The sequence below is a fragment of the Pleurodeles waltl genome, chromosome 9 (genome assembly GCF_031143425.1).
Source record: "Pleurodeles waltl isolate 20211129_DDA chromosome 9, aPleWal1.hap1.20221129, whole genome shotgun sequence".
In the NCBI taxonomy this organism is placed as follows: Eukaryota; Metazoa; Chordata; class Amphibia; order Caudata; family Salamandridae; genus Pleurodeles; species Pleurodeles waltl.
This window is the reverse complement of record NC_090448.1, coordinates 1,097,590,192-1,097,607,443: the sequence shown is the minus strand read 5'-3', so window position 1 is coordinate 1,097,607,443 and position 17,252 is coordinate 1,097,590,192. Positions and strand designations below refer to the sequence as shown.

General features: G+C 45.0%; 1 protein-coding gene across 1 annotated transcript in view; it reads left to right on the top strand.

The window, feature by feature from the left end:
• Positions 1-17,252, top strand: part of RTF1 (RTF1 homolog, Paf1/RNA polymerase II complex component) — a 306,552-nt gene that overhangs the window by 45,590 nt on the left and 243,710 nt on the right. Inside the window, 1 exon segment of the mRNA XM_069208792.1 lies at positions 6,568-6,724. Coding sequence (XP_069064893.1) covers positions 6,568-6,724 — 157 coding nt within the window.

Below are 17,252 nucleotides of genomic sequence, written 5' to 3'. Positions count from 1 at the left end.
CCCCTTCTCCGTTGAAGCCTATGTGTTTTGGGCACCACTTTGAACTCTGCACCTGACCGGCCCTGAGCTGCTGGTGTGGTAACTTTGGGGTTGCTCTGAACCCCCAACGGTGGGCTACCTTGGACCCCAATTTGAACCCCGTAGGTGGTTTACTTACCTGCAAGAACTAACATTATCTTACCTCCCCCCAGGAACTGTGAAAATTGCACTAAGTGTCCACTTTTAAAATAGCTATATGTGTTTTATTCCAAAAGTATATATGCTATTGTGGTTATTCAAAGTTCTTACCTGCAATACCTTTCAAATGAGATATTACATGTAGAATTTGAACCTGTGGTTCTTAAAATAAACTAAGAAAATATGTTTTTCTATACAAAAACCTATTGGCCTGGAATTGTCTCTGAGTGTGTGTTCCTCATTTATTGCCTGTGTGTATGTACAACAAATGCTTAACACTACTCCTTTGATAAGCCTACTGCTTGACCACACTACCACAAAATAGAGCATTAGTATTATCTCTTTTTGCCACTATCTTACCTCTAAGGGGAACCCTTGGACTCTGTGCATGCTATTCCTTACTTTGAAATATTGCATACAGAGCCAACTTCCTACATTAGTGAACTTACTATTTCCACTGATATTGATTGCCTTTTTATTACGGAAACATGGGCTAGACCTGACTCGGACCCTGACTTCATTGAGGCTTCCCCTGCGGCTACTCGTACTACGGAGCTGATAGAGCTGATATGGGCAGAGGAATCTCACCTGTATTTTGACTGGTGGGAGCACTTTCTCGGAGGTATGTGAAATGATGGCCTTTAAACTTTTTGATGGCTATTCTTTAGTCGCAGAAGGGCTCTTAGTATATCGCCCTCCTGGCCCTCTCCCTAATTTCCTTGCCGAGTGCACAGACCTGCTGGAACCGCTGGTCATGGCACCAAAGGCAATTATATTGGGGGATTTTAACATTCATTTCGACGACAGTAGCAACCGGCTGGTTATGGAATTCCTCAATCTGATGGTTTCCTTAGATTGGATTCTAAAGGAAGGCTCGGCCACTCATGTAGCTGGCCACACCCTCGATGGTATTTTTACCCGCCCTGAGGTGGATATACAACTTACTACGACCCCGGTTGCGTGGATGGATCACTCTCTTTAGACTTTTCACTTTGCACATACACGTTTTTTTACGACACGTACACCCTCGAATAAACTTATTAGACAGTGGAAAATTATTAAGGCAAAACCCCTGGAAACAGCACTAAACAGCTGGAACGATCCTAAGCTGTCCGTATTACCGCCATTGGCCCATTTTAATCGGGGAATCTTGGCGGCGATTAACTCTTTAGCCCCTTAGAAGGTTCATGCACCATGACTGGGGAAAAAACCTAGTCAACCTTGGTTTTCCCAGGATCTTAAAACACTTCAGAGGAAATACAGGCAACCGGAGCGACGCTGGAGGCTTAAGCCGGACCCCAGCGAGAAATCTGATTTAAAAACGGCCTTAAATTGTTATAAGGAGGCTTGTCTTAAAGCTTAATCAGAATATTTTACGAGTAAAATTAGGAACGCAGCTAATTCCTCTAGAGAGTTGTTTAGAGTTATCAATGTCCTGACCACCCCGCCTTGTGCGCCTAAGCTGGACAACTCACATGAATTCTGCAACAAAGTTGCAGATTTTTTTGAAAGTAAAATTCTAAACATCCATTCTAGCTTTACCTTAGCTAAGACTCAGGGGTCCTCCTCTCCGCCAAACACCGCGGCCGGGGTCTCTTCTGGTCTATGCTCAGCCGCACTTGACAACCGGAGGCTACTGTCCAAGTTCAACATGCCATCTCAAGATATGCTCGGTAAGCTGCTCCGCGAATGCAAATCGGGGTTGCCACTGGACCCATGCCCGCCGGGCATTTTGCATCTGGTCCCGGAACTGACAGTATCTGCGTTAATCCCCATTTTCCAAGAAGTTCTTACTTCCTGCATTTATCCATCTGCATGGAAGGAAACTACTATTATTCCTTTAAAAAAGAAGGAAATGGGGAAACATTATGATCTTACCAATCTTCGTCCTATAGATTTGCTTCCCTTGCTGGCTAAAATATTTGAGAAATTTATCAACAAAGAACTGGTCAATTTTCTGTCCATTTCAGAGGGTTTTGATACGTCTCAACATGGAATTTCGGAAATTCCATAGCACGGAATCAGCCCTCATCTCCTCATCTGATAATATTCGGAGGTTGGTTAATGAGGGACAGGGTGTTGTGCTGGTTCTACTAGACCTTTCTGCGGCGTTTGACACCATTGCCCCCCACATCCTGTTAGAACGCCTACATTATATGGGTATCCGGGACCAGGCTCTGAAGCTGCTCGAGTCCTTCCTCACGGACGGGTGGTATACCGTAAGTTGCGGAGACTTTAGGTCCCCAGCCTACCTTCTGCCCTGTGGGGTCCCTCAGGGATCCTCACTTAGCCCCACTTTGTTTAATGTTTATGTGGCCCCTCTGGCAGAACTTATACGTTCTTCTGGTTTCACCCCCACCTTATATGCAGACGACATGCAGATTATTATTCCTATCAACAATGATGGGGAGATAGTCGCGGCTCGGTTTAACACCTGTATGTCAGCGGTAAGCAGTTGGATGAAGGCCAACTGGCTGAAATTGAACTGTGAGAAGACAGAAGTTCTCTGTTTTGGGACAAGTAAGGCCCTATGGTCCCCTCGTTGGTGGCCTAAAGAGTGCGGCACTCTGCCCCTACCGGGTTCCACATCCAGAAACCTAGGATTTCTTTTAGACGACCATTTGTCTTTCCAACCGCAAGTTAATCTGACTATAAAAACCTGCTTGTGGACGTTGAGGAAGCTGAAGAAAATTTTCCCTTTTCTAACTAAAGAATGGAGAGTGACGGCTACTTTGGCGTTGGTCGGATCCAGATTGGACTATGGTAATGCCCTTCTGCTTAACTTGGATAAAAAAATCTCTTAAAAGACTGCAGCTGATACAGAACACAGCTGCTAGACTAATTCTGAATCTGCCACGATCTGCCTCTGCTAAGGAAAGCCTTAAAAATGTTCATTGGCTTCCAATAGCCCAACGGATATCCTTTAAGGCGCTCTGTATTTCCCATAAAGCCGTGCACAGGATTGGGCCCAAGTATCCTACTACTAAACTTAATTGGCACCGACCCACACGGTTGCTGCGGTCGGGGCCAATACCTTTCTCATCCAGGTGCCCCGCACTAAGAAGGTGAAGTGAGGGGATAAAGCCTTCACTATAGCGGCTGCGAGGACTTGGAATTCTCTTCCGCTGGAGCTGAGGAAAGAGCATAACTACCTGATCTTTAGGAAACTGGTCAAGACTTGGCTGTTTCCTCGATAATTGTCTGATTTCTTTCTCTGACATTGCCGCTCTCCCTTAGTCAGCGCTTCGATGCCCCTGGGACGGAATGCGCTCTACAAATACCTCCATACATACATGTCTGAAAGTGGTAGGCTGGCACAGACAGGTCAGTCCTGCACTAGAGGTTTTGCTAAAATACAAGGGGCATCTCTAAGATGCCCACTGGGTGCATTTTTCAATAAAACCAACACTGCCACAGTGTGGGAGGTATGGTATCAAACTTCTCAGTCACAATCAACGTCCTATGACAAACTCCCAGCCCATGTACTGTAAATGGCCATGCTGCACTTAGTGTCTAGGTGTCTAAGAATGGACTTAGACACTGTAGGGGAATATTGCTCATGCAGACATATTAGAGGGGTGATTTACCTATGCTACAGGCATTGGTTTGTGGGCATGGCACCCCGAGTGTTGTCTTTTTCCTCCCCACCAACACACCCAAGCTGCAATGGCAGTGTGCATTTGCTTGGTGAGGGGTCCCACGGGGTGGCATAATACATGCTGCAGCCCTTAGGGACTTTCCCTAGCCACAGGACCCTTAGTACCACTGGTATCTTCTACAAGGGACTTAACTCTGTGCCCAGGGTGAGACAATTGTGGTAACAATTCCTCAGTTTTGGGAATAAACGCTGGGGCCTTGTTAGCAGGATCCCAGCACACACTCAGTCAAGACAGCATCAATATCAGGCAAATGGTGTGGAGGTGGTGGCATAAGGGGCACTTTCCTACACCCACTCCAACTCAAAACTGTCGGCCCTACTCCAGCTCGAAGCAGTTGGGCCCCTTCCAATCTGCTACAGACCAATCCAGTTCACCCCAATCTTCCTCACTTCAGTCTACCCAACTCCAATCCATTACAAGCCAACCCACTCCTTTCCAACCCAACCCATTTGACTGCAAACCACCACATTCAAACCCATTCCCCTCCAATCCAGCTCATTTCAGTCCTACCCACCTACTCAAATCCACCCAGTCTATCCCTCTCCAATCCACCTTAAACCACCCCACTCCAGTACACCCCACACTACCTTAATCCACCCCACTCCACACCAATCTAACCTACTCCAGTCAGTCCAATATCTACTTCGCCCTTCTCCAGTACACCTCACCCCACTCCAACCCCCGCATTCTTTTGTAAATCCACACCACCCCAATCCAGTTCTCTCCAGTCCATCCCACTCTAATCTGATTCACCTTAACTCACCCTATTGCAGCCGCATACAGTCCAACTTAATCCACTCCAGTCACCCCACTCCAAACCACCTTAATCCAACCCACAGCCATTTCAGTGCCCCCAGTCTACCCCCCTCCACTCCACCCAACTGCACTCCAATCCAGTCCACCCCACACCAAAAAAAATCCATTCCAGTCCACCGCACACAATCTGTAGTCAATCATAGTTTGTTTTTATGGGATACAGGAGTTAGCTTAGCCTTTGGCCTGCAGACTCGTGCTCCTGTCACCCAGAGACTTTTACCCTTCTTAGCTTGCTCTGTTTTAGCACATTTATTTAATTAAACCTTTTAAGATGGCTGCCTTGTTTTTAGTTAGGCCCATGTTTTAGTTTGCGTAATCAGTGCCACCTTGCTAAGGCGTCAATATCAAGCAGCAAAGATAAGCAAACTGTAGGTGTTCATTTGAGGTACTTTCCGTCGTTACGCTATCAAGGGAATTGTTTATATAAATTACCATCCCAAGCATGCCTTGTTATCCTTTGTTTGGGAACAGACCTACGATAGGGGTCCAAGCAGATCTGTATAAATGCTTCTCACTTGAACAGATAGTCAGAGGCATTCTGATCAGATGCTATCGCTTCTATCGATGCTGCATGTCACCTTGATGCTTACCCAGTCTTCGTGTCGCCACAGAGTCTGAGCTAGAGACCTCATTCCAAGGTAACAAGGGTTGGGGGCTCTTCTCATGGACATGGCATTGGCAGATTAGGTTTAACATACCTAGCTCTCTTTTAGGTTAGTGATTAGGCCCATCATGTTAGGGTATTAGGACATATTTCACATCTCATGTCTTTTCATGTTATTGCAAGATGGAGGGGGTCTTTGTATTAATGACTCTTGTCTTTACCGTTCTGTTTTCTTGCACTGTTCATTATCCTAATCTTTGCAGCCCATGCAACCTATCGCAGAATGCAGTTTTGCTAAATAAATATTGAAACCGTACTGCATCTTCTTCATTGCCTATGTTTGATTGAGACATGTTAATGTGAAAAAGGGGTAATCACCGTTTAACCACGACACTCCCTGAGATGTGTCACTCTTGAGTCCATGCGTGAAGGCTGCCACAAAACACCTTTTACTGTTTGTGTTTTTGGTGAGGTGCTGCTTGTGAGCTGGGAGGGTTGGGACTACAGTTGCGACTTTTTGTAGGACTGGCATAGTCACCTACAAACATAAGTAATGTCATCCTTAAACCAGCAGTCTTGCCTAGAGCTAAATCTGGTCCGGTCCATTCCAATCCACGCCACTCCAATCCCATGCACCTCAATCCAATCCACTCTGTGCCAGTCCACCCAATCCCTCCCTACTTCACTACAGCCCACCTGTTCTACTCTAGCTCAGTCCACCCCATTCCAATCCATCCAGCCCACCCACTCCGATGCACTTCAGTCCAAATCACTCTAGTCAAATCTAATCCACTCCATTTTTCAAAAATATACAGTGAACTCTAAACGTCAACCATTTTGTTTGGTTTGGGATGTTTGTATTTGAGTTGGATTGTGTGATTACCCCCTCCTAAGTGCATTAGAATGTAGAAATTAATGTGCACACTGTCAATCTTCACCTAAAATCTCTAGTTTTGGTCACATGCTTTCCTATGCATTATTTGTTTTCACCAGAATAATGTGTCCCTCTCTGTCTCAAGATGTCTTTCTTGAATACTATCGCTCTTTAGCTCCTAGCTTTTCTTTTTGCTTTTGTTCCATACCTTTCACCTATATCCGTTATTTATTTTTGTTGCATGTTTTTGCTCTTTCTGTGATCTTTGTTTAGCTGTATCTTTGGCTCTTGACTGTACCTTTGTCTTTTCAGCTGGCCCTTCTGCTCTTTTTTTGGATAGACTAGGATTGTTTCCTATTTTTGAACTGCTGAAATCCTCTTTGAAAATATATTGCTTTATAGATCTGTACTCTGGCACATTTTGTCTTCCTTTGTAGTGGACAGTTGGTGGAGGGGGCACGAAAAGCAAAAAGAAGGCAAAAACTGGGAAAGGAACTGAGAAGAAGGGAACCATGAAGAAACAAACCAGCAAAGCAGCCTCTTCTGATAGCTCTGACAAAGACAGTTCTGCAGAAAGTTCAGCTCCAGAGGAAGGTATGAAACGTGGTCATTGGTGCTCTGGGACCGTGAGTACAGGCGTTCCCAGGAGTGGACCAAAAACCTATGGATGTCTGTAATGCCTGAAGTATGTTCTTATGTTGGTATTTGTAGAGGTAATAGCATAGGTGGCCTGTACTAAACAGTTCAAACTGATGAGAGTGGGTTGGTGTTTTCGACAGTCTTTGGCAGTACGGTCACATAATTCAATTTTGTGATGTATGCTTGAGCTAATTGAATAAGAAAATTGATTACCTACCTGTAACTATGGTTCTCCAGTATTGGTATCCTTCATAGATTCGCATGCTTGAATCATCCCCGTCGTCGAGGTGGGAATCCCATTGTAACTTTAAATATACATAGCAGTAAGTGTACTACACTTGGCCTCAATAGCCGTAGACAGACACTGCTATAGCCTATCCATATTCTCTTTAAAAAAAAGAGCCAAACCTGAGCTACAACCAATCAGGCGACAGCACCCTCTGGAAAACTCGCAACAGAGGCTGATTCCCTCAGATTTTCTAGTACGAGTGTGAAGTATATAGTTTTATATTTTAGGGGAGCCTCTAAGGGGAGGAGGGTGGTTCGCATGTGACGATATGAAAGATACAATGTAAAGAAATGGCTCCCTGTTGCAGTTACCCCCCACTTTTTGCCTGATACTGATGCTGACTTGACTGAGAAGTGTGCTGGGACCCTGCTAACCAGGCCCCAGCACCAGTGTTCTTTCCCCTAAAATGTACCATTGTCTCCACAATTGGCACAACCCTGGCACCCAGGTAAGTCCCTTGTAACTGGTACCCCTGGTACCAAGGGCCCTGATGCCAGGGAAGGTCTCTAAGGGCTGCAGCATGTCTTATGCCACCCTAGGGACCCCTCACTCAGCACAGACACACTGCTTGCCAGCTTGTGTGTGCTGGTGGGGAGAAAATGACTAAGTCGACATGGCACTCCCCTCAGGGTGCCATGCCAACCTCACACTGCCTGTGGCATAAGTAAGTCACCCCTCTAGCAGGCCTTACAGCCCTAAGGCAGGGTGCACTATACCACAGGTGAGGGCATATGTGCATGAGCACTATACCCCTACAGTGTCTAACCAAAACCTTAGACATTGTAAGTGCAGGGTAGCCATAAGAGTATATGGGCTGGGAGTCTGTCAAAAACGAACTCCACAGCTCCATAATGGCTACACTGAATACTGGGAAGTTTGGTACCAAACTTCTCTGAATAATAAACCCACACTGATGCCAGTGTTGGATTTATAAAAAAAATGCACACAGAGGGCATCTTAGAGATACCCCCTGTATTTTACCCAGTTGTTCAGTGCAGGACTGACTGGTCTGTGTCCGCCTGCTGCTGAGACGAGTTTCTGACCTCATGCGGTGAGAGCCTTTGTGCTCTCTGAGGACAGAAACAAAGCCTGCTCTGGGTGGAGGTGCTTCACACCTCCTCCCTGCAGGAACTGTAACACCTAGCAGTGAGCTTCAAAGGCTCAAGCTTCGTGTTACAATGCCCCAGGGCACTCCAGCTAGTGGAGATGCCCGCCCCCTGGACCCAGCCCCCACTTTTGGCGGCAAGTCCAGGAGAGATAATGAGAAAAACAAGGAGGAGTCACTGGCCAGTCAGGACAGCCCCTAAGGTGTCCTGAGCTGAGGTGACTCTGACTTCTAGAAATCCTCCATCTTGCAGATGGAGGATTCCCCCAATAGGATTAGGGATGTGACCCCCTCCCCTTGGGAGGAGGCACAAATAGGGTGTACTCACCCTCAGGGCTAGCAGCCATTGGCTACTAACCCCCCAGACCTAAACACGCCCTTAAATTTAGTATTTAAGGGCTTCCCTGAACCTAGGAAAACAGATTCCTGAAACTACAACAAGAAGAAGAGGACTGCTGAGCTGAAAAACCCCTGCAGAGGAAGAACAGAAGACACCAACTGCTTTGGCCCCAGACTCACCGGCCTGTCTCCTGCCTTCCAAAGAAACCTGCTCCAGCGACGCTTTCCAAGGGACCAGCGACCTCTGAATCCTCTGAGGACTGCCCTGCTTCGAGAAAGACAAGAAACTCCCGAGGACAGCGGCCCTGCTCCAAAAGAACTGCAACTTTGTTTCAAGGAGCAGATTTAAAGACCCCTGCAACTCCCCGCAAGAAGCGTGAGACTTGCAACACTGCACCAGGCGACCCCGACTCGACTGGTGGAGAACCAACACCTCAGGGAGGACCCTCCGGCGACTCCAAGACTGTGAGTAACCAAAGTTGTCCCCCCTGAGCCCCCTCAGCGACGCCTGCAGAGGGAATCCCGAGGCTCCCCCTGACCGCGACTGCCTGAACTCCTTTTCCCGACGGCTGGAAAAGACCCTGCACCCGCAGCCCCCAGCACCTAAAGGAACGGAACTCCTGTGCAGGAGTGACCCCCAGGAGGCCCTCTCCCTTGCCCAGGTGGTGGCTACCCCGAGGAGCCCCCCCCTTGCCTGCCTGCAACGCTGAAGAGATCCCTGGATCTCTCATAGGAAACCATTGAAAACCCGACGCATGTTTGCACACTGCACCCGGCCGCCCCCGCGCTGCTGAGGGTGTACTTTTTGTGCTGACTTGTGTCCCCCCCCGGTGCCCTACAAAACCCCCCTGGTCTGCCCTCCGAAGACGCAGGTACTTACCTGCTGGCAGACTGGAACCGGGGCACCCCCTTCTCTCCATTGAAGCCTATGTGTTTTGGGCACCTCTTTGACCTTTGCACCTGACCGGCCCTGAGCTGCTGGTGTGATAACTTTGGGGTTGCTCTGAACCCCCAACGGTGGGCTACCTTGGACCCAAAACTGAAACCTGTAAGTGACTTGCTTACCTGTTAAAACTAACATTACTTTACCTCCCCCAGGAACTGTGAAAATTGCACTGTGTCCACTTTTAAAACAGCTATTTGTGTTTTATGTAAAAAGTATACATGCTAATGTAATGATTCAAAGTTCCTAAAGTACTTACCTGCAATACCTTTCAAATGAGATATTACATGTAGAATTTGAACCTGTGGTTCTTAAAATAAACTAAGAAAATATATTTTTCTATACAAAAACCTATTGGCCTGGAATTGTCTCTGAGTGTGTGTTCCTCATTTATTGCCTGTGTGTATGTACAACAAATGCTTAACACTACTCCTTTGATAAGCCTACTGCTCGACCACACTACCACAAAATAGAGCATTAGTATTATCTCTTTTTGCCACTATCTTACCTCTAAGGGGAACCCTTGGACTCTGTGCATGCTATTCCTTACTTTGAAATAGTGCATACAGAGCCAACTTCCTACATTGGTGGATCAGCGGTGGGGTACAAGACTTTGCATTTGCTGGACTACTCAGCCAATACCTGATCACACGACAAATTCCAAAAATTGTCATTAGAAATTGATTTTTTGCAATTTGAAATTTTTCTAAATTCTTTAAAGTCCTGCTAGGGCCTTGTGTTAGTCCCTGTTTGCATTTCTTTTAGAGTTTAAAAGTTTGGTAAAAGTTTGAATTAGATTCTAGAACTAGTTTTAGTTTCTTAAAAAGTATTCCAACTTTTAGAAGCATAATGTCTAATACAGATGTGAATGTGGTGGAACTCGACACCACACCTTACCTCCATCTACAGATGAGAGCTAAGGTCACTCTGTAAAATAAAGAAAATAGCAATGGGCTCCAGACCTTCCAAACTACAGCTCCAGGAGCTGTTGGCAGAGTTTGAAAGAGCCAACCCCTCTGAGGATGGCAACACAGAGGATGATGATAGTGACTTGGAGGGTGATTCCCCCCCACCAGTCCTATCTAGGGAGAACAGAGCCTCTCAAGCCCTGACTCCACAAATAATAGTCAGAGATGCTGGTTCCCTCACAGCTCTGAAATCACTGAGGATAACTCCAGTGAAGAGGACATCCAGTTAGCCAGGATGGCCAAAAGATTGGCTTTGGAAAGACAGATCCTAGCCATAGAAAGGGAAAGACAAGAGATGGGCCTAGGACCCATCAATGGTGGCAGCAACATAACTAGGGTCAGAGATTCTCCTGACATGTTCAAAATCCCTAAAGGGATTGTGACTAAATATGAAGATGGTGATGACATCACCCAATGGTTCACAGCTTTTGAGAGGGCTTGTGTAACCAGAAAAGTGAACAAATCTCACTGGGGTGCTCTCCTTTGGGAAATGTTCACTGGAAAGTGTAGGGATAGACTCCTCACACTCTCTGGAAAAGATGTAGAATCCTATGACCTCATGAAGGGTACCCTGATTGAGGGCTTTGGATTCTCCACTGAGGAGTACAGGATTAGGTTCAGGGGGGCTCAAAAATCCTCGAGCCAGACCTGGGTTGATTTTGTAGACTACTCAGTGAAAACACTGGATGGTTGGGTAACTGGAAATGAAGTGCATGACTATGTTGGGCTTTATAATTTGTTTATGAAAGAACACATTTTAAGTAACTGCTTCAATGAAAAGTAGGGTGTACTCACCTCATACAAATATTGGAGAACCATAGTTACAGGTAAGTAACCAATTTACTACTTCTGTATTGGATCTTTCTTAGATTCACATGCTTGAATTAGAATAGCGAGCAGTACGGTACGTTTTATTTTGACCATAACTTTACTGGTTATAACAATAATGATGATAATAACCATAGTTAATGTCAATAATATTAATAATATTATTATAGTATTGATAACGTACCTATAAAGCGGAAGGTGAGGAAAATAACCGAGGCTCACCTCAGTAGAATAGATGTCTTGGCACTGCTTGGCGATGGCTGTGTCTGTTTTGTATGTCTCATTCAGGCAGTAGTGCTTCATGAAAGTATGTTGACTGGACCACGTTGCTGCCTGGCAGATATATTGTGAAGGCACTCCAGCAAATAGCTGTGGAGTGGCTACAGCTCTGGTGGAATACGTAAAGGTTTTCCAGCCTGAGAATGACAAAATTGTATAGTCAATCCAATCTATCTGGCAATGGTCTGTTTAGATACAGCACAGCCCTTCTTTGCATCTCCTTCTGCTACGAACAGCTGGTCTGATTTTCATATTTGATGCTTTCTTTTAAGATAAAGCTTTAGACCTCTCTTTACATCCTGCAAATGTAGATTATTTTCCGCTACTGTTTGCGGATCTGGAAAAAACCTTTGTAAAATTACTGGTTCATTCAGATGGAAATTGGATGGCCCTTTCGGGACGTAGGCATAGATTCCTGACCATCTCATCAAAAAGGCATTTCCCCACGACCCTTTTTGGGGATGCCAGCTTGCGTATAATGGACATTTCTTGTTTTCGCTTGTGGCAAAAAGGTCGAGATTCGATTTGCCTCATTGAGAATCTGCTGGTCGAGTTCCCACTCGTGACACAGGATGATCGTTCTGCTTAACGAGTCTGCCAGGAGGTTGGACTGTCGCAGCACATGTTCCGCTTTCAGAGAAATCAAATTTTCTTTGGCCCACTTCCACATGCTTTGGGGTTGATGCGAGAGCCTTATAGATTTCGTCCCTCCCTGTTTGTTGAGATAGAACATACTTGTGATGGTGTCTGTTCTTATGAGGACTGTTGACTTCTGAATTTTTGGCAAGAAATCTGTTAGTGCCAGATTGATTGCCATTAGCTCCAGTTGCTTTATCTTTTTTCTATTTGTGTCCGGTTGCCCCTTGTTTGCAAATCCTGAAGTTGGGCTCCCCAGCCTTCGAGAGACACATCTGTCGCTGTTATTAAATTCAGAACTTGTTGCAGAAATGAGAGGCCCATGGACAGATTTGATGGTTTTGTCCACCAAGACATGGCAGTTTTTATCCCTGATGTGATCTGAATGTGATCTTTTGAAGGAGCCGTTCACCTGGAGCCACTGGTAGTCTAGCTGCTCCTGCAGTGGCACATATGTAGTAGGCATTCTGGACCAGCAGAATGTATGAAGAAATCATTTCTATGAATGACTTGTAGATCCATACTGAAACAAACTATTTTTTGTCGAGAGCTTGTGAGCTATCTGGAAGATTTTTGGCTGTCTCTCTTGGGATGGAAAGTGTTTGCTTTGTGGGGTATCCAGTAGTGCTCCCAGGAAATTCAATCTTGTGGGAGGTAAATGCAACGTTTGATGGTTGATGGTGAGGCCATTACCTTTGAACAACTGCAGGCAAATGGACGTGTGTTGCACCACCTGATGGCGTGTTGATGCCTCTATGAGCCAATCCAAGTATGGGAAAAACCTGTATTCCTAATTGACTTAGATGAGCTGCTACTGGGCTAGCATTTAAGTAAAGTTTCTAGGGGGCTGACTTTAGTCTGAATGGTAGGACCCTGAACTGTAGATGCACACTTACTACCTTGAAATTGAGCAATTTGCAATGATTTTGATGTATTGGGAAATGAAAATATGCATCTAGGAGATCTAGAGATTTCATGTGATCCCCAGTATTTAAGAGGTGTAGAATATCCTGAAGCATTACCATACGAAACGTTTGTTTTTTCAGGTACTTGTTTAAGGCTTGCAAATCTAAAATGGGAAGGTTTTTTCACCAGAAAAATAAAGTAGGAGTAAAACCCCCGACCTCTCTGAAGAGGTGGGCCGATCTCCAATGCCCCTTTGTGTGTCATGGAAGATATTTCCATGGGGAGTTGTTTTAAACGTGGTGATGGTGGTTCTGATGGAGGAGTATTTGGAGGCTTCTGGCGGAATTCTAAAGTATTTACCTTGGATTCTATATCTAGTACTGATTTGTCTGATGTTATCACTGAAGGATGTGGTACCCTATGCGGCCTCCAATCTTTGATACAAGAGAGGGGTAGGTAGCTGGTATCAATGTGCAGACATTTTTTTTCTGCCTGTTTCTGTGTCACAGGTTGAAAGCCTTCTTGAGGGGTGCTTGTACTCAGCTGTTGGTGGTAATCTGTATTGCTGTTGCTGTTTATATTGTGGTTGATAGCCTGTTTCGCCTGCTTGATATTGGTATCCACCACAATAGGAATAAGTTATTCTGCCTCTAGCCCCTCTCAAAAGGGTTGTTTTTTGTACTGCAATGTGCCCAGAGATCTGGCTGTGTCCGTGTCAGTCTTGATAGACTGTAAAGCTACATCCACATGTTTGCTGAAGAGGCATTCACCATCGTATGCCATATCGAGTATCTTGCTATATATCTCTGGTCTAAAGGAGGTGGATTTCAGCCACCCCTACCTGAACAAAACTGCTGCTTCTGCCAGTTGCCTGAATCCCGTTAGGGAGATGTCAATGGCACAATCAGTTATTGCAGCTGCCATCCGTTCCCCCTGTTGTAGTACTTTCTTTGACTCTAGTTTAGCATCTTCAAGTAGGTGGTCTGTGTGTGGCTATATCTCACCACATTTGTTTGTCATACCTGTCTAGAATGGCAAAAGAATTTGCAGCTTTGACTGTTATTGCTGCGCCAGAAGATAACTTTTTGCCAATATTATTGAGACAACGTCCCTCTGTCTGGTGGGGAGGATATTGACGCAGAGGGATTCTTTGAGCGGCGCTGTGCTGCCTGAGACACCACGGAATCAGGCGTAAGATGCCCTATTAAACAAGTTATAGAATCCTCTGGGGCTTTATATTTCTTCTCTAAACGTTGTATTTAAGAAGGTATTGTAGCTGGATTTTTCATTTCTTTTAGGCCTTCCTGCTATATAAAATCTATGATGGGTATGGCTCTCACTGAATTCTTTGCTGGCTCTTTAAAGTCATAGAGGAAACAGTCTGTCTCCCTAGATAGGCTGGGTAACTCAAAACGTTTAGCTACTCTCTCCATTAGGTTATGGAATCCACCTATATCTTCAGGTGGAGAATCTACAGACACTGCGAAAGGTGACGATTGAGTAGGTATTCGTCCCACTCACTAGGTGTAGTATCTTACTTCTCCTTCTCTTTCCTCATCTGTGGTTCGATGGTCATCCTGAGGCGGTCGAAAGGCATAGCAACATCTGGTCTGAGTGGAGTTCCCAGATGGACAGGACAGGTGTCTGAGGGGAGGGTGGAAATCTTCTATAGTATTCGTCCAACATTTCTCCGAAGATTTGTTACCAATTACATTGGCATAGTTATGGAGGTATCCCTATTGCCGTATTCAAAATATGAGGGATCTACCTGGTCTCTTTCTGAGTATTAGTTGTCCTGGTAGTGATTGTCGTCGTCGTCATCATCGTCATCTTGACACTTCACGTTGAACTGCAATGGACTGCTGGCAACCCCAAACATGCCTTCGCCCTGAGAACATACATAATCCTTGTCGTTTAAAAGGTGTTGAAGATATGGTAACACCTTGCTTGGAGAACAGGGCTCAAAAAATCATAACTGTTACTAGACCTGCAGGTCGAGTAACTTAAATAATCTGCTTGACGTAACTGCAATGTTCTTGACCTGTAAACGGGTCTCAAATTGTGTGATCCTAGGCAAATAGTTTACAGAGTTGCCTCTTTCTTAATTCTCACATATGATTGCACCTTCAAATATGTGAGCTCAGTATTTCTGCAGTACAAAAAATCTTTTTTATTTGATTAAGTAGATCTAGAATACATACCCATGAGGTCTAGCCCACATAACCTAGGACCTCTTTTAGTTTACGAGCAACATTGCAATCAGGGCAGGAGTGTTTCTCAGTTTGTTTAAACACTCCATTTTCGAAGAAATGTCCAAATCTTCACTAACTTGCTGCTTTACTGATAAAACTATATAGTGTATTAACAATTTGTGAAAATTGGGTTTCAGAAAATATATCCTCTGCACATAAACATGTAAAGTATTCTGATATGTTTTCATCCTATTAAAATATTTTTTTCATCACACAGAAATATAAAAGAAGGGCTTTCAGAACTACTGAAATATATTTTGAAATGTTTGCACAGTCGAGTTAGTCAATTAAATGTTGTGTGTTAGGAAAAGTCAGACTCCCTGCATCCTTTTATTTTACATTCTAAGCAGCAGGTCACAGAGTTCACCTTACAAAGGCCTGGAACTCTGCAGTCACAAAGAAAATTATTTGTAAGAGAAACTGACTTTTGACCTCTGTCTGTGAACACCAAGCAAATGTGACATAAGAACAAGATTTAAAGGCATCTTTTATTGCCTCTCCACTTTTCAACTGAACAGAACACCTGTTCAGTGTTAACTCGCCAGAAGGGGAGAGTAAGTATTAAAAATAACTCGATCTGATCAAATAAGACTCGCCGATGCGAGTGGTTGAGTGGATTTTTCGAGCCCTGGAGAAGTATGCATTGGCAAAATTGCAGAGGATTTCTTCCTCACAGTTATCAACGACAGCGGCAAAAATTTTGTTTTCTCAGTCTTCGCTAGTGATTCACTCACTAATGTTAAGCAGAAGGTGAGCGCGCTGCCGCTATAGCCCTAATTTTTATTGCATTTTAACGTTGGTTATGTTTTCAACTGTGCACAGCTATGTTATGCTTTTAATTGTGCACAGTCATATTCTGGATGTAAACTTGGTCTTTTAAACTTTTAAATGTGTTTGTTTCACTGAAGCACTTTTACTGCAATTTTTACCTACCTTGTTGAGGGGGTCCTGTTCTGCTACGGGGGCCAATTTCAAGGTCCTCTGCTTTTTTTTTCTCTCAAAAATAAGGGTCTGTTAGTGCCCTACTTCCAGTTTTTCGGACCGGCATCCGCTTTGTGAGCGGTCCAGATGCCCGGAGGTCTGTTTTTCAGAGACCTGGCACCATAATAAAGCCTGCATTCATGCGGGTGCGCCGCTGGCGTGCCAAAGGCAAGCCTATCTGCGCCCGTCCTCGTCCGAACGGCGCCAGGGGTTAAGCACTCTGTCCATTTCCCCAACATGGGTACCCTGTCCTCTGTATTCCTTCGCAGGTTTACTGGTAAACCCTGCGCCCATCAGGTGGCCCCTGACTGTACTATAAATTGGAATTGTAGGCATTGCAACTGGGAGTTTAAAGCCCCCCTAACTGTGGAGGAGGCTAGAGCCCAGTATGCAGAGTTACCTCCGCCAGGAAATTGGACCAGTCGTGATAAGGTGGTCAACAGAGAACCGCTGTGCTATGCCTTGATCAATGTCCGCTCGCTCCCTAAACATAAACTAGAAATTAGGGAGATGATTGGCATCTTTGATATGGACTGTCTATTCTTGACAGAAACTTGGGGCAAACTAGTATCTAACCCTGATTTTATTGAGGCCACTCCCCTGGGATATGCCTATTATAGATTAGACAGGACAACAGGCAGGGGAGCAGGACTTGCAATTATCTGCAGGCTCGATCTCACGTGTATATGGAATGGCACCCCTTCTGAGACATGCGAAGCTGTCTTTTAAGATCCTTCAGAACAACTCAGTACTTCTCGAAGGTCTTTTAATTTATCGCCCACTTGGATCCCTCTCTAGTTTCTACCAATCTTGGACCGATCTGTTAGAACCTTTGGTCATGTCTACTAAGGCCATCATATTAGGGGACTTTAACGTTCACTTTGAGACCCATCATCCGGCGGTTAGGGAATTCTTAAAATTTATGTTGGCCCTTGAATGGACACTTAAGGTCTCCTC